This window comes from Scardinius erythrophthalmus, assembly GCF_964197995.2.
Source record: "Scardinius erythrophthalmus genome assembly, chromosome: 22".
Lineage (NCBI taxonomy): Eukaryota > Metazoa > Chordata > Actinopteri > Cypriniformes > Leuciscidae > Scardinius > Scardinius erythrophthalmus.
Genome location: NC_138242.1, coordinates 22,483,241 through 22,503,116, shown reverse-complemented (window position 1 = coordinate 22,503,116; position 19,876 = coordinate 22,483,241). Strand labels below are relative to the sequence as shown.

General features: G+C 38.6%; 1 protein-coding gene across 3 annotated transcripts; it reads left to right on the top strand.

Annotated features, from left to right (window-relative positions):
* Nucleotides 1–17: 17 nt before the first annotated feature.
* pign (phosphatidylinositol glycan anchor biosynthesis, class N) lies at nt 18–18,375 on the top strand. 3 transcript variants are annotated; one of them, XM_081353109.1, is made up of 29 exons: nt 18–308; nt 532–783; nt 1,096–1,217; nt 1,298–1,396; nt 1,476–1,582; nt 8,293–8,417; nt 8,709–8,839; nt 9,074–9,193; nt 9,349–9,389; nt 9,473–9,532; nt 9,648–9,740; nt 9,818–9,873; nt 10,628–10,706; nt 10,794–10,976; nt 11,117–11,256; nt 12,266–12,365; nt 12,504–12,596; nt 12,688–12,779; nt 12,939–13,044; nt 14,840–14,948; nt 15,317–15,419; nt 15,816–15,918; nt 16,138–16,224; nt 16,302–16,357; nt 16,431–16,506; nt 16,607–16,680; nt 17,382–17,424; nt 17,525–17,577; nt 17,708–18,375. In XM_081353109.1, the coding sequence occupies exons 2-29, from the start codon at nt 557–559 to the stop codon at nt 17,829–17,831; spliced, it is 2,802 nt and encodes a 933-aa protein (XP_081209235.1). In that variant the 5' UTR covers nt 18–308; nt 532–556; the 3' UTR covers nt 17,832–18,375. The 3 variants fall into 3 exon arrangements, with proteins under 3 accessions (XP_081209235.1, XP_081209236.1, XP_081209237.1); XM_081353110.1 differs by lacking the exon at nt 9,648–9,740; XM_081353111.1 differs by lacking the exons at nt 18–308; nt 532–783; nt 1,096–1,217 and having other exon boundaries at nt 1,352–1,396; nt 1,453–1,582.
* The last annotated feature ends 1,501 nt before the right edge of the window (nt 18,376–19,876 follow it).

Below are 19,876 nucleotides of genomic sequence, written 5' to 3'. Positions count from 1 at the left end.
GCATTGCGCAGATTTCCAGTTCAAAGGTTACCAATACAAGGAAGTAAAGAAAAGTTCTCTGTTAATCTGCTTACAAACTATTTGGTTTAGCAGGTCAAAAGCCAAGTTGCTCGCCACACACATAATAGCACATTAAAGCAAGATTATGACGCGGTTTGTTTAGAGGCTGTGTTGTCTAAGATTCATGGTCACTCATGCTCTACTCTGCCGGGTCCTTTCATTGACAGTAGCTGATGTGCTGATATATATTTGTACATCTTCGATAAAGCGACTTTATGATTGTGTTTCAATCTGAATTTTGCAAAGAGGTAAGAATATTTTCTGTTCAATTCATACTATTAAAACGATTGTAAAAAAAATGCAAATGTTTGGCTACATTTGAGATGGCTATGGATCATTTAGTCCTTTTGAATGTACAGTCATGTTAATATGTACAATCTTTATGGCAAACTTCTAAAGACTATGAAAGTAACAGACTGTATTTCAAATGTCCAACTTTTCGCTTGTCTTTCTTTCCTTTTTCTAAATCAGTGCCACAGGTCTGACAGCAAACAAAATGAAGATGATGACATTCTTCATTGTGGGACTCATTGTCCATGTAGTCTTCTTTTTCTCAATATTTGACATCTACTTCACATCCCCTCTTGTCCATGGAATGACACCACAACGTGTCCCTCTGGCCCCTCCGGCCAAGCGCTTGGTGCTTTTTGTGGCAGATGGTCTGAGAGCCGACAGTCTCTTTAAGCCAGACAACAATGGGACAGGCAGGGCTCCTTACCTAAGGTGATGACCATGGGTTAATCTTTGTCCTGTTTAGCAATGTGGTCCAGAATAGTTCAGTCGCTTTTTTTAGTGATTTAATGCTTATTCGTCAAAATATTCACCATCTTTCATTATTGCATATAGAAAGATTCAGAAAATATTACTTATATCTGCTGTATATATATGTTAGTGAAAATATAAATCTCATTCAACAGCTGTGTTACAATAAATACAGTTTATACCTCTTAAATATAATTGTTTTATGTGTTTATTGTGTTCTTTATGGTGTATGAATAGATTTAACTTGTGCTTCCTATTGTTCCCTGTCATAAGGACTGTGATTGAAGAGCGCGGCACATGGGGAGTGTCACACACTCGGGTCCCTACAGAATCACGTCCAGGTCACGTGGCTCTAATAGCCGGCTTTTATGAGGACGTTAGTGCTGTTGCCAAGGGTAAGCAGTCATACATGTGCTTATGTATAACATGCATGTGTATAAACTTAATAATGTGTCTCACATATCTGTGTTTAAAGGCTGGAAGGAGAATCCAGTGGAGTTTGATTCTGTTTTTAATGAGAGCAGACATACCTGGTGTTGGGGCAGCCCTGACATATTACCAATGTTTGCTAAAGGTATAACCACACACCTGTGAGTAGATAAATGGGAGTTTAATGACCTTATTTGGTAGCTTTACTGGCATGTGTTTTGTAGGAGCCACTGGAGACCATGTGTACACTCATACTTACCCTCCAGAGCGGGAGGATTTCGCCTCCACTGATGCTTCCAGACTTGATACATGGGTATTTGATGAAGTGAAGGTAGGATACTTAATGTGCTTTTATGCAGTTGCTTGAAACTAAACTTAAAGAAACCCCGCACAATTCTTATTTCAAGTCTTTTATACTTATTAGAGCATTACCCAGCATTTAAGAATCTGCTGTTCGGAAAATCTTAAACAGTTATTTAAACATGCTTTATCTAAACTATTTTAAATAAAATGTCTAAATCTTATTTAAATTTTGAATAATTATTATGCGTGCATTTTTTATGACTTCATATTAATCATAATAATATATCCATACATATGTACATACATACATCAATATATCCCCCCCCCCCCCACACACACTCACACACTCACAGTGTTATTTTAGTTTTTAATTTGTTTCATTAATATTTTGAATTATCTTTTATTTTTATATTTGTAGTTTTCATGTTAGGTTTAGTTTAATGTTTAGTAGTTTCGTTATGTGCTTTTGTCATTATTCGTTTAAAAAATATTGCTATTTAGGTTTAATTTATTTTTATTTCAGTTTTTGTTTTTTATTTATTTCCAGTTAATAATTTTGGTTCCTCAACTTAAACTTATTTCAGTTTATTGGCAAGGCAACATTTCTTATTTAATTATTTAATCTAATTTAATTATTTAATATCTAATTTAATGTTTATATTTTATTTAATTTCAGCTTTATTTCAGTTAACAGAAATGTTTTTAATAGTTGTAGTTTTAGTTAACGATACTGTAATAACCCTGATATACATACAAACATATTGGATGTGTATATATATATATATATATATATATATATATATATATATATATATATATATATATATATATATATATATATATATATACAAAAATGTTGATTATTCATTATATGATATTCAGTCCTCTAATTTGATTGTCTGAGCATACTACTGTTCAAAAGTTTGGGGCTGCATTTATTTGATATAAATACAGTAGTAAAAACAGTCATACTGTGAAATATTATTACAATAATTTTTTTTTCTATTTTAATAGATTTAAAAAATGTAATTTATTCCAGTCATGGCAAAGCTTCATATATATATATATATATATATCAGAGTTTCCGCTAGAAAAAATGGTGCCGGTCAAAGTGACCGGCAGAGGTTCCGTTTTCCGGACATTTTGATAATATGCCGGTCAAATATCGCCTCTTAATTAGTCAAGTTGAGGAAAACTGGAGGCAGGCTATGTAACTTAAAAAATGACATAATCAGGCCATATAGAATGCAACATGTTTATTAGCCTAACTTTCAAATAGACGGAAAAAAACATGAACGTCCGATTGGCGTCAATCAACGTCAATTGTTTTTACTATGGTTTCACATTTATATTTTAACAAACCAATCCCCCTTCCCAACATAAAATATCTGAAGCCTATTGTTTTTACTCAAGCGAACTTCCCAGTGTCTCTCCACAACTTGCAATGCGCATAAGCCGCGTAACCTTGTTCTCCGCAAGGCGACTTCGCTGCTTCGTCTTGATCCGATTCTGCAGCGAGAACCCCCTCTTCTGCAGGTACACTCGAGACCCATTTTCTACTATGGTTATGTACGTTTCTTCATTCGGATCTATTTGCGATCCATTCCATTATAACAAACAACGCAGTTTATATGCTTCGTCCTTGTTTCATTATTCATTAAGATAATAATTAATGAATGCACGCATAATTATCAGTGAACTTGATAAATGTTGCAGATATGTTTTGCTATGCATGCACAAACAAATGCCTTTCAACTTAGCCTATGTGTGCAAAATTCAGAATAAAATGAATGTGCAGCAATTTGTACAAATAGAGAGTCTAGGTCTACTATAGGTGTTGTAGCCATTAAATAAGCTCATTTAGTTTAATATTTGTTAAAATATTATAATGTTATTTTTTAATTTATGTGGATTATGAAAAGTGAACCGCACGTGTAAGGTAGTATGCGCAATATCGAGAGAAATGGAGCGGGTCAGACATGATTTTGACCACTTAATTAAGTTTTTTTGAAGTGAATTTCGTTTTGTATAAATTGTATCTTAATTTTTAATAATTTTTTTATCAACCAATTGCCTACATTTAATATAATAATAATAATTTTTAATATAGCAGACGATAGGCCTACATGACGGCGCCCGCGCGGTCACTTGCTTGTGAACGGGAGCGCATCTCATCCTAATTTAACGAAACTCAGCGCGTAGGCCTCACAGACATGAAATATATCTTAAGAAAGCTTGAAATGTCTTTTTAACAATTTAAAACGAAAAGAAATAGGCTACTCTCTGATTATGTAGCCTAATCCATGATGTGCATTTCTCTCTAGGCGCGTTCACTACGGAGATGGCGATCGTCAACTTCATCTTTACAGCTGTTGTTGCTGTTAATAAACTAAAAATAATAGGCCTATAATTTTAGTCCTCGGTGTCCAGAAAAGCGCTGAAACGGAGATGAAGGGGAACCCGTTTATATTTATTTTTTATTTTTTGGCTTATCCAGTTTTCTGGAGGCAAACCTACAATCAAAATCCTGGCGCCGCTAGTGCTTCAGCGGTCTGATATCAAGAAATAACAGACCGCATTCCACATTGGAATTCAACCAAGCCATGTAATAATGTTTAATAACTTTCAAACGGTAGAGCCTTTTTCTTTATAACATAGCCAAAGGTCGGTGTATTTTTGCTTTATACATTTTAGGCTTATTCTCAAATTCAGATTGTGTTAGGGGGGCGGGATTATTAGGCAATTTTAATCGGACAATTTGACCGGAGAGATTTAATTTTGTCGGACATTTCATTTTTTTTCCGGTCAATGTCCGGCAATTACCGGACAACTGAAACCCTGATATATATATATATATATATATATATATATATATATATATATATATATATATATATATATATATATATATTGTCATGATTCTGCCTTGTCTCTGATTTTCCCTGGTCTTGAGGCAGGATCATGACAGGCCCATGTTTTGTGTGTAAGCACATGGCCTTTTGTTTGGCTGTGTGCTTGCGTTGTCTCGTCATGTAACCCCGCCCCCTTGTTTTCTCATCTTGTTATCATTATTGTATCATCGCTGTCACCTGTTTCCCTCATTAGTTTCTCCCTATTTTATCCCCTGGTGTTTGCTGTCCTGTGCTCGTTCATTGTTATATCTTATGTGATACCTGATGTGATATCAACCTGTGAGTACTGTGTCCAGAGAAAAGTCTTGTCTGAGTTTGATCCTGTCTTAGCTGTTAGTTTATTGTTCAGTTTTTTGTTTGAGTCTTAGTCTTGTCTTGTTAGTCTAGTATAGTTGGTCCTGTCTTGTTTTGCCCCCTCGTGGGTTTTGTTTTCCCATTTTTGTCTTAATAAAACCGTGTTAATGTCTGCACACTGTCTGCGTTTGGGTTCTCTCCTGCTTCCACATAACAGAATGAACGAGCCAGCAAAGAACCCAGCAGACAGTAGGTCCTCTTTTGTCGAGCATAACCCTGACGACCTTGCACAATGGTGGCTGAGGACTGTTTCTGATGCTAGGAATGGCAAGCTGCCAATTCCTCCCCAGGGGGAGCGGTCCCTGAAGGAGTACGCCCGGGTCGCGAGTGAGAGGAGGTTGTTCCTACCTGAGATTCTCCTCAACCGCTACCTCATTGCAGGTCTCAACGCTCCTCCACCCCTGGCAGAACGGGAGAAGCTGGTTTGCTGCCCGTTTGGTGAGATGGTGAATTGTTTGTTGCAGAGGGAGTTGCGGGATTCCACCTTGTCGTCACCATCACCCAAGCTGTCAGTGATCCCGGAGGGTCGTGTCCTGGCTGTGGTTACCCAGGGGAATCAGGCTGGCTCCACTTCCACCCCTGAGGCTTCAGTCATCCCTGAAAGTCTCCGTGGCAAACGAGGGAGACGGGTTTCTTGGGATTCTCCATCGGAGTCCTCCGCGACTGAATCAGCCCTGTCAGAGACTGTCCTCCATGCCCCAGTCACAGCTCCTGTTGAAATTCCCCAACCAGTCACAAGTCTGTCCATGGCATCTGCTCCGCGACCAAGGAGAAAGAAGAGGAGAAAGGGAGCCTCTCGTTCTTCATCTCAGGCTGTTCCAGAGCCCGCTACTGCAAGCGCTGTTCCAGAGCCCGCTACTGCAAGCGCTGTTCCAGAGCCCGCTACTGCAAGCGCTGTTCCAGAGCCCGCTACTGCAAGCGCTGTTCCAGAGCCCGCTACTGCAGGCGCTGTTCCAGAGCCCGCTACTGCAGGCGCTGTTCCAGAGCCCGCTACTGCAGGCGCTGTTCCAGAGCCCGCTACTGCAGGCGCTGTTCCAGAGCCCGCTACTGCAGGCGCTGTTCCAGAGCCCGCTACTGCAGGCGCTGTTCCAGAGCCCGCTACTGCAGGCGCTGTTCCAGAGCCCGCTACTGCAGGCGCTGTTCCAGAGCCCGCTACTGCAGGCGCTGTTCCAGAGCCCGCTACTGCAGGCGCTGTTCCAGAGCCCGCTACTGCAGGCGCTGTTCCAGAGCCCGCTACTGCAGGCGCTGTTCCAGGGCCCGCTACTGCAGGCGCTGTTCCAGGGCCCGCTACTGCAGGCGCTGTTCCAGGGCCCGCTACTGCAGGCGCTGTTCCAGGGCCCGCTACTGCAGGCGCTGTTCCAGGGCCCGCTACTGCAGGCGCTGTTCCAGGGCCCGCTACTGCAGGCGCTGTTCCAGGGCCCGCTACTGCAGGCGCTGTTCCCGAGTCTGCAGTCGTTGTTCCAGAGCCCGCTACTGCAGGCGCTGTTCCAGAGCCCGCTACTGCAGGCGCTGTTCCAGAGCCCGCTACTGCAGGCGCTGTTCCAGAGCCCGCTACTGCAGGCGCTGTTCCAGAGCCCGCTACTGCAAGTGCTGTTTCCGAGTCTGCAGTCGTAAGTGCTGCAGAGAGAGCAGCGGCTGATTCAGCTGCTAAGGCTGTTTTGCGGTCGGTTTCAGCGAGCCACGAGATGCCGATTGTCATCGCTGCAAGAGCCTTGTCTGAGTATCTGTCCAGTCTAGCCAAGATTCTGGAGATGCCTGTCCCAGCTGGTGTGTCCAGCCCTGTCCCAGCTGATGTGTCCAGTCCTGTCCCAGCTATTGTGTCCAGCCCTGTCCCAGCAGATGTGTCCAGCCCTGTCCCAGCAGATGTGTCCAGCCCTGTCCCAGCAGATGTGTCCAGCCCTGTCCCAGCAGATGTGTCCAGCCCTGTCCCAGCAGATGTGTCCAGCCCTGTCCCAGCAGATGTGTCCAGTCCTGTCCCAGCAGATGTGTCCAGTCCTGTCCCAGCAGACAGGAGGATGTCTGTGTCCAGTCCTGTCCCAGCTGTCACCCGACCTCTGTTTGTTTCCCCGGACACCCCTGTCATCACTTCACCCCGGTCTGTTTCCCCTAAGACTGTTCCTCGTGTGTCCCCATCCAAGTCTGCCCGGACCCCTCGCCCTCAGCCATCGTCCTGTCCACCCAAGACCCCTAGTCCACCCATCCACCCTGGACTGCCCCCCATGAACTCTGTGTTGTCTCCACCTCCTCTGCCTTGTCTGTTGTTTTTGATTTTTCACCCCAACCCTGCTATTGTTTATTCATGTTTGCCGTTGTTGGTTTTTGTCATGTTTTGTTGGTTTGTGTCCATGTCTCAGTCCGTCATGTCACGTGTTTAGTGTTCCCTTAGGGAGCGTCTGGAAGCCGCTCCTTAAGGGAGGGGTTCTGTCATGATTCTGCCTTGTCTCTGATTTTCCCTGGTCTTGAGGCAGGATCATGACAGGCCCATGTTTTGTGTGTAAGCACATGGCCTTTTGTTTGGCTGTGTGCTTGCGTTGTCTCGTCATGTAACCCCGCCCCCTTGTTTTCTCATCTTGTTATCATTATTGTATCATCGCCGTCACCTGTTTCCCTCATTAGTTTCTCCCTATTTTATCCCCTGGTGTTTGCTGTCCTGTGCTCGTTCATTGTTATATCTTATGTGATATCAACCTGTGAGTACTGTGTCCAGAGAAAAGTCTTGTCTGAGTTTGATCCTGTCTTAGCTGTTAGTTTATTGTTCAGTTTTTTGTTTGAGTCTTAGTCTTGTCTTGTTAGTCTAGTATAGTTGGTCCTGTCTTGTTTTGCCCCCTCGTGGGTTTTGTTTTCCCATTTTTGTCTTAATAAAACCGTGTTAATGTCTGCACACTGTCTGCGTTTGGGTTCTCTCCTGCTTCCACATAACAGAATGAACGAGCACAGGACAGCAAACACCAGGGGATAAAATAGGGAGAAACTAATGAGGGAAACAGGTGACGGCGATGATACAATAATGATAACAAGATGAGAAAACAAGGGGGCGGGGTTACATGACGAGACAACACAAGCACACAGCCAAACAAAAGTCCATGTGCTTACACACAAAACATGGGCCTGTCATGATCCTGCCTCAAGACCAGGGAAAATCAGAGACAAGGCAGAATCATGACATATATATATATACACATATATATACACATATACATATATATATACACATATACATATATATATACACATATATATATACATATATACATATATACATATATATATACATATATACACATATATATATATATATACATATATATACATATATATATACACATATTATATTAATATACATTATACAATAAACATTAATATATACATATATAAAACATTATATAATAATACAACAAGACCCTGAAAACTTGTAATAAAGAAAAAGAGAACATGATTGTTAATTATCTTATTTGTTTCCTTTTTTGTTAAGGATTTTCTCAATGTTGCCAAAAGCAATGAAACTCTGCTGAATAAGTTACATGAAGAACAGAACGTGTTTTTCCTTCATCTTTTGGGGTTAGACACCAATGGCCATGCTCACCGGCCCATGTCAACGTAAGAAAAATTCATTTCGCCACATTAAATATTGCAATGTGATTGAAGTGCGTTTTTATTTAATTATCTTATGTGAAGCCACTTTCAAACCATGTTTGTTGTAAAAAGTGCAAGACAAACTGTATTGTAGTTTAATGTGTTGAGATACCTTAAACTGTAATTTACAAGTTGCCTATATATGAAAATGCACATAATCAAATCACCTGGACATCAGTTTTACCATTAGGTGGAGCTACTACCATTGTTAAAGCCTCACATGTACTATTTTCTTTGGGATTTCTGTGCTTATAGGGAATATCTAGAGAACATTGGCCTGGTTGATGCTGGTGTCGCTGAAATTGTCACTGTGATGGACGACTTTTATGGGCATGATGGAAAAACCGCTTATGTTTTTACGTCTGACCATGGCATGACAAATTGGGGTAAAACATCTCTCTGACCTAGTCTTTGTAACTTTAAAACATGTTTAACAGTTAAAATCTGTGACAGGAAACTTTATTAGAAAAGATTAATAACTTACTTTTATCCCTATGATCAAAGTCATATTTTAAAGATTGAAATAACATCAATGCTATTTTATATTTTGCCTGATTTATATATAGTTCAAGTCAGATTTTTGGGTAAAACTCTACAGTATCCGAGTATGTGTTTTATAGGATCTCACGGTGCGGGACACCCATCAGAGACGCTGACCCCACTGGTAGCATGGGGCGCTGGGGTTCAGACAGCACAACGGGAGCCAGGCTCTCACAAATATGATGATAATTATTTAAAAGGTTTGTTTAATGGCCCTTGATTGTCTAACACCCCCTCCGTCTCCATCTTCTTCTAAGCAAATTAGTTTTCAGACATCATTTAATAGAGATTCAGGCATCATTAAACAGCAGAATTGATTTTGTCAATATTTCTTCTAACCCTTCTTTTGTTTCAGAATGGGGGCTAGAAACATACAAGAGAGTGGATGTCAATCAAGTGAGTTTTTCTGTCTCATTTACTTTTGAAATGTCTATACATGTTTGAAACTTTGCTAATCTGATCTTTTTATGGTTTTCTAGGCTGATATTGCTCCACTAATGTCATCTCTTATAGGGGTTCCCTTTCCTCTGAACTCTGTGGTGAGCATGATTTCAGAGCTTTCAGATCTCCAGTATAAATCATAAAGCAGCTCACTTCTACCCAGATATACGTGCAGTGGTTTTGTTATCTTCTGAAGCATTTGTTGCTTTATAGGGTGTCTTACCACTGAATTACCTGAATAACAGCCAGCACTTTAAGGCTGAGAGCATGTATGCAAATGCTATTCAGATCTTGGAGCAGTTCAGGGTAAAGTACAGGACATTTTGGTTTATTCTTCCCTTTATTATTTGAAATAACCAGCTATCTTGTGTTTATTTAATCAGGTGAAAATGGCACAGAAGAAAAAAACAACAATATCCTTTCTCTTTACACCCTACCAGTGAGTAAAAGGCAATGCTTTAGGCTTGTTTTGTCATTTGGCTTGATTTGAAAGGCTTGATTTGTCATACCCAAAAATAGGTAATTCAGTAATTGTCATGGTATTAAAGGTTGTATCAGCGATTTCAGGCCTAAACATAAATAAAATATTCATCTAATATTTCCTAACGATCCGCTAGCTGCCCGCCCCATAAGCATGCCGTCAAAAAAACGTGTCTCTGTTGGCAGCCTAGGCTCTGAGATCTGCACATAAAAACAGTTGGTTTCACCACCACTCAAAACCAAAATAAATAGTGTTCCAACCAATCACCGACAGGGGTGGGTGTTGTGAGGTTTTGCGCTCGTGCACGGCTGCCTATGACGGCTGCACGCGAAAACCTCACAACATTCACCCCTGTCGATGAATGTGATCATTTATGTTTGGGCCTGAAATCGCTGATACAACCTTTAATGTCAAAATCATGAGGACATTTATATGATTGCCATTTCTGATAAACGACAACGTGAACTATATTATTAGTTTTCACGTGAACTTGCTAGCCAATCATAACAGAAGTAATTTACATAAAATTCAATTAAAAAAACGTAAAGGTACAGTAGGATGGGAAAATAGCCATGTTAAATTTAAACCTTCATGGATGTTACGACTGAACAAAAACAATGTTCAGTCCTCGAATTTGACTGGCTGAGCAGTTTTCTGGTATACAGCCGGCAAGGTCAGATCAATTTGTGAGATTCTCTTTATTTGCTTCTAGGTCTCTCACTGACTCTAAACAGATGGATTTTGTACGTCAGACAAGAGATTTGATCCAGAGAGGCCAGTTTAATGAAGCTGTAAGTGTTGATTGTCATCATGTCCAAACTGACTCGTGGATTATCTCTTTCATTTTGCTATATCTTTCTCTCCATTTTTTCCTCTAGATCCGTTATTGTGAAGATCTCATAGCCCAGGCCATGGAAGGCTTGTCATATTACCATACATATGATCGGCTCTTCCTGGGCAGCAGTGTGGTTCTGGGTTTTATTGGTTGGACCTCTTATGTGGTTTTGTTCATCCTGAAGACCCATGCTAGCCTACGCAAACCACCATCTAACACTCATATGGTAAGCAAGAGTTGTTGTATTTTAACTTGCAGATCATTATCATTGTACTAATATGAAGGTTAGTGGTTTATTGGTGTAACATAGTGTGTTCAAAGCTGGAAGGTGAGTCACATCCTGTTTGTTTTTTTGTGGTGTTCTAGGTAACAGAAATAAATCTAGGCCAAGCATTTCTCTGTTTAGGTCTTCTTCTGGCTCTGTTCTTGTTGGTCCAGTCGAGTCCTTGGACTTACTACATCTACTGCTTGCTCCCTGTGCCCGTGTGGTACTCCGTCATGAGGGAGTAAGTTACTTATGCCTGCTTTGTTAGAACTCACCATATTAGTGGTTCTCAACTGGTTTTGCTTCAGGACCCAAATTATTATTACCAGCATTAAAACTATGGCAAATAATTGTCAGGCCAATAATTAGAAATAAATGTTATGATAAGTGAGACACATTTTATGTAAATAAATTAAAAATAAAAAGAATAAAGAATTTGTCTAAAGAAATAAAACATAAAACATTCAAATTGATCATTTTAAACACTACAAGTGAATTTAGCCATCACAAAACTATAATCTACAGTACGAAAAATGGATATTCTATTAAATAATAATAAGTAAATAATACTTTGATGCCTGTACGGTGTGAGAGTGTCATAGGTTAGTTGTGATAACAAGCCAGAAAGGTTTACATGGTGCGTACTGAATCTCCAACCTCCGGGGAATCACCCATTTTAAACAAATGTCGAACAGAGGAGAGTCTGTTAGCCAAAAGGGAATGTGACAGAGCTCAAAATAAATGCAAATTAGCTCCCAGACCTAGAGAGTAGTGTGTATCTGCAATCATTTTATTGACAGGTAACAGGTACCAATATTGTTCATATATACTGAACAAAATAATAAATGCAAAAGTTTTGTTTTTGCCCCCATTTTTCATGAGCTGAACTCAAAGATCTAGGACTTTTCTATGTACACAAAAGGCCTATTTCTCTCAAAGATTGTTCACAAATCTGTCTAAATCTGTGTTAGTGAGCACTTCTCCTTTGCCGAGATAATCCATCCACCTCACAGGTGTGGCATATCAAGATGCTGATTAGACAGCATGATTATTGCACAGGTGTGCCTTAGGCTGGCCACAATAAAAGGTCACTCCATGTCCATTGGAAAATGGACATGTTTCATAAAAGAATGTGACCATTTAGAAAATCTGCATTTATTAATCACATTCAAATGTGTAAAATATTATTCCAGGTCTATTTCTTTTCCCTACTGGATTTTTAGAGTTTGTGTGTTTTCTCTCTATCACAGATTTGAAACTCTTTCTGGTCTGATTCGATCGATCCCCTCATTACCACTCAGCAAATGCTTTGGTTATTTTTTGCTGGTTACATTCGGAATAGAGTTACTAGTAAGTGCTTGCTTAACTTTGTGCTAGACATGATGAAGACTGTTATCTGTGTTTTAGCTATTTAACTGTTTAGCACTCTTGTAAATTAGAGGTGTTAACTATTACACTTCTCATTTCCCATCTGCTGGTGTTTTTTAGGTCATGAGTTTTTTCTATCGGGCCATGTTAACCTTGGGACTGGTGGTCCTGGCACTGTGGCCTATGGTTTCTGGCCTCTATACAAAAGCAAAGGTAAGGTGACCGTGACCTTAAGGCCTCCTCTGATATGAGATTTGAAAGGTGTGTTTTTGAGGTCTTGTTTTTGTTCTTTATGCTGCTGTAGTTCAGGTCACTGAGCTGGATGTTTAGCTGTCTCTTTCTGGCCGTGTTTCCACTGTTGCCTGTGGTGGGACGGGAACCCAACGTTAACTATGTGTGAGCACTCTTTGTTCACTTACTGATCCCAGTACTGTCATACACAATCACAATCATCTTTCTTCTTATAAACTGTTAAACACATTTGTACTCCCTTATGGGTGATACTAAATTACATCAGAAAGGTTCATCTTCTAAATTCGATGTGTTGTACTGCAGAATTTGTGCTGGAGTGCTGACCCTCTTCAACTTGTCCTCATACCTCTGTTCATCATGGAGATGCTCTCCTCTGATCCAAAGGGATCGTCAGCTGTTCATCTTCCAGGTCATTTTTGCCTTTCTTTTCATCCTTTTTCACTGTTCAAGGACATTTTCACCATAGAAATTTTGGTGCAGACTTTTGAGGTCAAAATTTTGAGATGAGGGATTCCCTAACTTTGTCATATTAAGGGTGTGTTCACACTTGACATGTTTGGTTTGATTAAAACGAGCCCTGGTGCGATTACTCTGTTTGTGCGGTTCATTTGTATATGTTTGAACGCAGTCATCCGAACCCTTGTGCGCACCAAACAAGCAGACCGAGACCGCTAAAAAGATGGGTCTCAGTCCGCTTCCAAACGAACTCTGTTGCGGTTTGAATGAAATACGAACACATGGAAATGAACCAAAAAAGGGACATGATGTCACAAGATGCGACCCTAAAAAGGACAGAATGCTCAAGCATACCTGTTTTTTCTCATCATAGGTTGCATCCGAAATCGCATACCCTCTTGTGTAGGTACTTATTTTGAATACATTGTGAAGTTAATTCACAACCGCTAAAAAAGTATGTGCACGTGTTGTATAAATGTGAACTGGACATACTACATTTGCCATGTAGTCATTATCATGTGACCTACCAGTGTCAGTTGCGCCGCTTCACTACCATTCATAAATCTTCTCCTGTGATCATCGTACACTTCAGAATTTCGCCGGAAGAAGAAGGTCATCCGGGTACTTTTTGCTTACTCTTTAATGAGTGCTGTGAATTCGGACATGCTTCTTTTGTCACATACTGTTTTTAGTTTGCTATATAGTAGGGACATATGCGATTTCGGATGCAGCCGATGTTGCTCATCACAGTTCGGTATAGGCATCATTCAGAACCGCTTCTCCTCGCAGCAGATCTTCGTTTGTGTGTGTGACAGAAGGTTTCCTGCCACTGTTTTGACTTCTTTACACATTTTATAAGCTCTTTACGAGTTCTCAGCTTGTCAAAATACCATCAAGGCTACGCACATAAAACGAGTGAATTGTTTTGTATGTTCGGTAAGTTATAAGCGAAATATACAAAAGCCGACCAATCAGGTTGTGGACGTATCCCTATGACTTTAGGTTCGGTGTTAAAAATGCCAATGTGAACACTAAGCAGACCAGGACTAAATGTTTTTTTTTGTGTGTGTTGTTGGTCCGAACCAAACAAAGCAAAGCGAACTACAAGTGTGAACACACCGTAATATACGGTTATTATTTTTTAGTTAGAGTTTTCTTTTTTTTTCAGCTTTTCTTCAACTCACAGACCCCCTGCAGTTCCCTCATTCGCAATCCCCTGTGTTTAAAAATAGTGATCCAGGGTAAGGTTCTGTAAAGAGCAGGATCAGGTAAGCTGGAGAAATGCAGGACGTGATATGAGAACTAGGAAATTAAGGCAGGTGTCTCACAAAAAGAACTAGGCACTGAACAAAAGACAGGGAGGACACTAGGGCTGTACAGTAAATACACTAGGAAGTTATGACTTATCAAGATATGCCAAAATACAATTAGGAAATAATAAGCTAATAAGAATGTAAAAAAAAAAAGCCATTCAAAAGCTAAAAGCACATGGAAATCAAACCAAAAGATCCCCAGTAACATTATTGTTCTCAATGGCTATGAAAGAAGTTCAACCTATTTCGCAGATGTTAACTGCAATTGATTGTGTAAAATGTGTCTGGTATAGTTTACACTGCATTTCCTGTTGCTGATTATCTCTGTGATTAATTTTGTTTGTACCATTTTACTTCCACAATCTCGTCGCTTGCTCTTTCATTATCAGCACTAAATATTATAACCATCTAAATCGTATCTGCATGCATTTGCAGATGGTGCAGGTGGTGCTGTGTGCTTATACCCTGACCAGCACCCACTCCAGTCTGCAGGTGAAGCAAGGCCTGCCGCTTTTCAACCAGATCGTAAGCTGGTTCACACTAGGTTTGTCATCTCCATTCCCATGATGCTCTATTACTGATGTAGAGGGGTAGTTTAACCAAAAATGAAAGTTCTGTCTTCATTTACTCATTTTCAAACCACTATGACTTTCTTTGTTCTGTGGGACACAAAAGAAAATATTTACAAGAAAGTGTTTTTTTTTTTGTCCATACAATGATTATGTGTAGAAGAAAAGAAGGAATACAGGTTTGGAACGACTTGAAAGTAACCCTTGAATAACTATTTATGTTACCCTTGTTAATATGCATAGACAACTATAAATAAGTCTTTAACCAATGAATTGCACTTCTTCTTTTCGTCCATCCTGTTTGCACTTCATCCCCTACTCTCTCACGCTTTCTTTTTTTTAGTTTCCTCATTTTTGATACCATTGTTGAGTTCAACCAGGCTCTTTCAGAGATTGCTGAGTATCCTGATGTCCTTGGTGTGTGTCTACCTTCTTCTGAGCACAGGGTAAAACCCAAGGACCTAATGCTATCTCATCAGCAGTTTGTATGTGTCAGCACTAAATTTAACAGAAGTTCAGCCCATGATAAATTTAGTCATATTCTTCTATTGAGGTTGTCTGTCTTAATGGCATTTGAAAGGAAACCACATAGTGCTTGCAGTAAGCAGTTAAGTTGCAAAAGTTTTCAATTCAGCAGCTGACTGGTTTGTGACGGTTTCAACTCCAGACAATGTATTCTAATAAATAATCATTTAAATTCATTAAGAATTAAATACACTACCGTTCACAAGTTTGGGGTCGGTAAAAAAAGGGGCGTTAAAAATAAAGTAAAAAAAGTGAAAGTTAAAATTTTAAATTGAACGCTCTTATTCTAAAAGCTCTTTGGCTTGTGTTCTGTGAAGGTATGAGGCCCTTTTTCCTCCGGTGCTGTCATGGCTCATGTTTGCATGGATCAACATTGAGCAGGAAGCCATGACCACTCTGGAAAGTTCATATCGAACTGAGGTAATGCTGTCCCTTCCTCTAACGGGGTTCTTTAGGGGCTTCCCTTCAGCTTCTGAGGAATAGCCTAAAGAATTTTGTTGAAGCTTATTGCACTGTGTATAGTTTTCTTGATCTCGTCTTCTTAACCACTTCCATGGATAAATATGTCTGTTCTCTATAAACTTGTGTAACACATGAGTAGTACAGCTTTACTGATAGTACCTTTTCCTGTTTTCTCAGCTCTCCAGCATTGATTTTGCTGAAAATATTGACATTACCAAAATCAGGCAGCTGAGACTGGATGACATTCGGAGATCTTACTTTTTTGCATCCTTTTGAACTACAGACTATTTGATTTGTGTCTTATGGTTGCTGATATATTTAGTCCTTAACTGTTTAAACAGGTGTTTTTCATAATAACTGCATTCTTCGGCTGCGGTAACATTGCCTCCATCAACAGGTAAGCTGCTTGAAGAACAATAGTGTTATAAAATAAGACTTGAATATAATTATGCCTTGATCTACCCTCACAGTTTTGATCCAGCCTCAGTGTACTGCTTTCTGACCGTCTTCAACCCGTTCATCATGGGCGGCCTGTTAATGTGGAAGGTATTGGCACTTGCTCAACCTGCAGTTTCAAATTGATACTTTTTTTTATTAGTGCACAACAATGATTTATGCATCTTTTCACTGTTTCATCCTCTTTCAGGTTTTAATTCCATTCATAATTGTGATGTGCACATTCGAAAGCATTCAAGTGTCAACGCAGCTCTCATCGCGAAGGTACGTTGCACTGCAGAGTAATTAATACAGCAGGAAACCAGCAGGTCTTTCTCTGTTTGTGCACATTTGCTGCAGATTGACCACTTCTTATAGCATGAGCTATATTTGGAGATGCTTTTTTGTTCATCAGGGCTTTGGAATCAAGTGTATTTGATAAACAAATGAACTATGGAGCCCATTGGACATGCAAAAAAATGAACACACTTGAAGTATACTAAATTAGTCTGGCTGCAAGTATACTTAGCATATTTTTTTTTCTCACCAGGGTGCCGTTAAAAGAATAAAATGTATAGATCGTTTCGCTAGATCCTTATTCCTCGGCTGGGGTCATGTAGAGCCCTTTGAAGCTGCATTGAAACTGCAATTTGGACCTTCAAACCGTTGTACCCCATTGAAGTCCACTATATGGAGAAAAATCCTAGAAGGTTTTCCTCAAAAATGTCTTTTCGACTGAAGAAAGAAAAACATGAACATCTTCGTGGCCATGTTGTACTACAGTAATTTGTTCCCTTGTTTTAGTTGAATCAAAACGAGGGAACAAATTAGTTCAGCATGGCCACGGTTTACTAAAATGAGCCATGATGTATATTGTGCAGGGCTCCATATGTTCCTGCACTGGCAGAGCAAAATATATATTTGTATTTATACAAAGTTTTAGAACATTATTTTAGGTTCACATAAAATTTGCATTTGTTTTCTAGCCTTTTCCTCGTTGTGCTCGTCATCTCAGACTTGATGGCACTGGTAAGCTTAGCATAGAGAATAAATTGAATATTTTATTATTGCATAAAATACTTCTTTATATTAACCATTTTATTTTAATATTTCTATTCTTTTTCTCCAGCACTTCTTTTTCTTAGTAAAAGATTATGGAAGCTGGCTTGACATAGGAACTAGGTGGGTTAACTGTATTGTTTTAGCTTGCATCTTGTTAAGTATGTAAAACAGAAGCTCACTTTTGGTTTGCGTCTGTCATTGCATGTGTGTAAATGCACAAATATGATGCAATATTTCTTCTGTTTTGCAGTATTAGTCACTATGTCATCGTAATGTCCATGACCATCTTCCTCATGTTGCTGAGTGTCATGACGCACATTTTAACCTCCAAGAGAATCATCATCGGACAGAAACGAAAGATGCACTTTAGGTGATGATGACCTTACACCTGGACCTCCCTCCTAATGTTTACAAGGTGCAAAAAACAAACAAACATCCGACTATATAGTCATATGACGGATGTTCAGCATTGGGTCTTCCTGTTTCTGTGAATTTCTTAATATCAATATTACTTAAGACATATATGACTCTGCACTGTTTAAACTGTAAGAGGAAGACTCTGTTTGGTATAACTAATAAGAAAAGTGATCTGTCATTAATACATTTATTTAATTTATAGGTGTTTTAGTTATGAAACTTTAGGGGGGAAAACACCTCAAGACAGGCACAGGTTAAAGGGAAAGTACTTGATTATGTACTGTATGATTTATGCCAAAGTTAAGGAATGTTACTGTACTGATATGACAGCTGATTTTAACTGGGATCTAATTCTCAGATGGCGTTATGGTAAATGTGGAGTTATAATACTGTATTTTTAATATTTTTGTGTAAATGTGCAAAAATTATTTATTTACAACAAACCTTTATATTAAGTGTCATGCTATGTTTTAAATAAAATCCACAAATACACTGACCTTGATCCTTGTCAGCACCAAGTTCAAATAAAATACATAGAAAATATACATTACTTTTCAAAATGTTGGGGTCAGTAAGAATTTTAGGGTAAAAGACAGATGAAATTGATTTCAATTTAATAGAAATCAATAGAAAAATATTTGTATTTCAAATACATGCTGTAAATTGTATTAAGGTTTCCCACACAAATATTAAGCAGCACAACAGTTTTCAACATTGATAATAATAAGAAATGTAGCACCAAATCAGTATATTACAATTATTTTTTTAAGTTTAATGTGACACCATGTGCTGAAAATTCAGTTTTGCCATCTCAGGAACGAATTACATTTTTTTAAATATTACAAATAGAAAGCATATATATATATATATATATATATATATATATATATATATATATATATATATATATATATACATATATATATATATATACAGTGCTATGCATACGTTTAGACACCCATGCTAAAGTTGACTAAAAAGAGGAATAAAAATTAATCTTTTGGAAATTGAACTTAATGCCTTAATTTAAAAAATTAGGAAAAATTCAACCTTTAAGGACACCAATTTTCTTTGTGAATGAATAATGTATCGTAAATAAATAAATGTTCTTCCTTAAAATACAGGGTGCATTAGTTTGGACACCCCTATGTTAAATTCCCATAGAGGCAGGCAGATTTTTATTTTAAAGGCCAGTTACTTCATGGATCCAGGATACTATGCATCCTGATAAAGTTCCATTGGCCTTTGGAATTAAAATAGCCCCACATCATCACATAGCCTTCACCATACCTAGAGATCGGCATGGAGTACTTTCCATAAAATCATCTCTCAATGCAAATCAAACCAGCTATTAGGCTAACTGAAATAAAACCATGCCAAACTCTAGGTATGGTGAAGGCTATGTGATGATGTGGGGCTATTTTAATTCCAAAGGCCAAGGGAACTTTATCAGGATGCATAGTATCCTGGATCCATGAAGTAACTGGCCTTTAAAAATAAAAATCTGCCTGCCTCTATGGGAATTTAACATAGGGGTGTCCAAACTTATGCACCCTGTATTTTAAGGAAGAACATTTATTTATTTACGATACATTATTCATTCACAAAGAAAATTGGTGTCCTTAAAGGTTGGATTTTTCCTAATTTTTTAAATTAAGGCATTAAGTTCAATTTCCAAAAGATGATTTTTTTATTTTTATTCCTCTTTTTAGTCAACTTTAGCATGGGTGTCTAAACTTATGCATAGCACTATATATATATATATATATATATATATATATATATATATATATATATATATATATATATATATATATATATATATATATAATTTTTTTTCTTTCTTTTTTTTCTTTTCTTTTTTTTCTGTATTATAAATGCAACCTTGTTGAGCATAAGAGATGTAAAAAAAAATAAAAAATAATAATAATCTTACTGACCCCAAACTTTTGATCAGTGGTGTAGTTTAAACATAACTGCCATTATATGCATTACATTAATG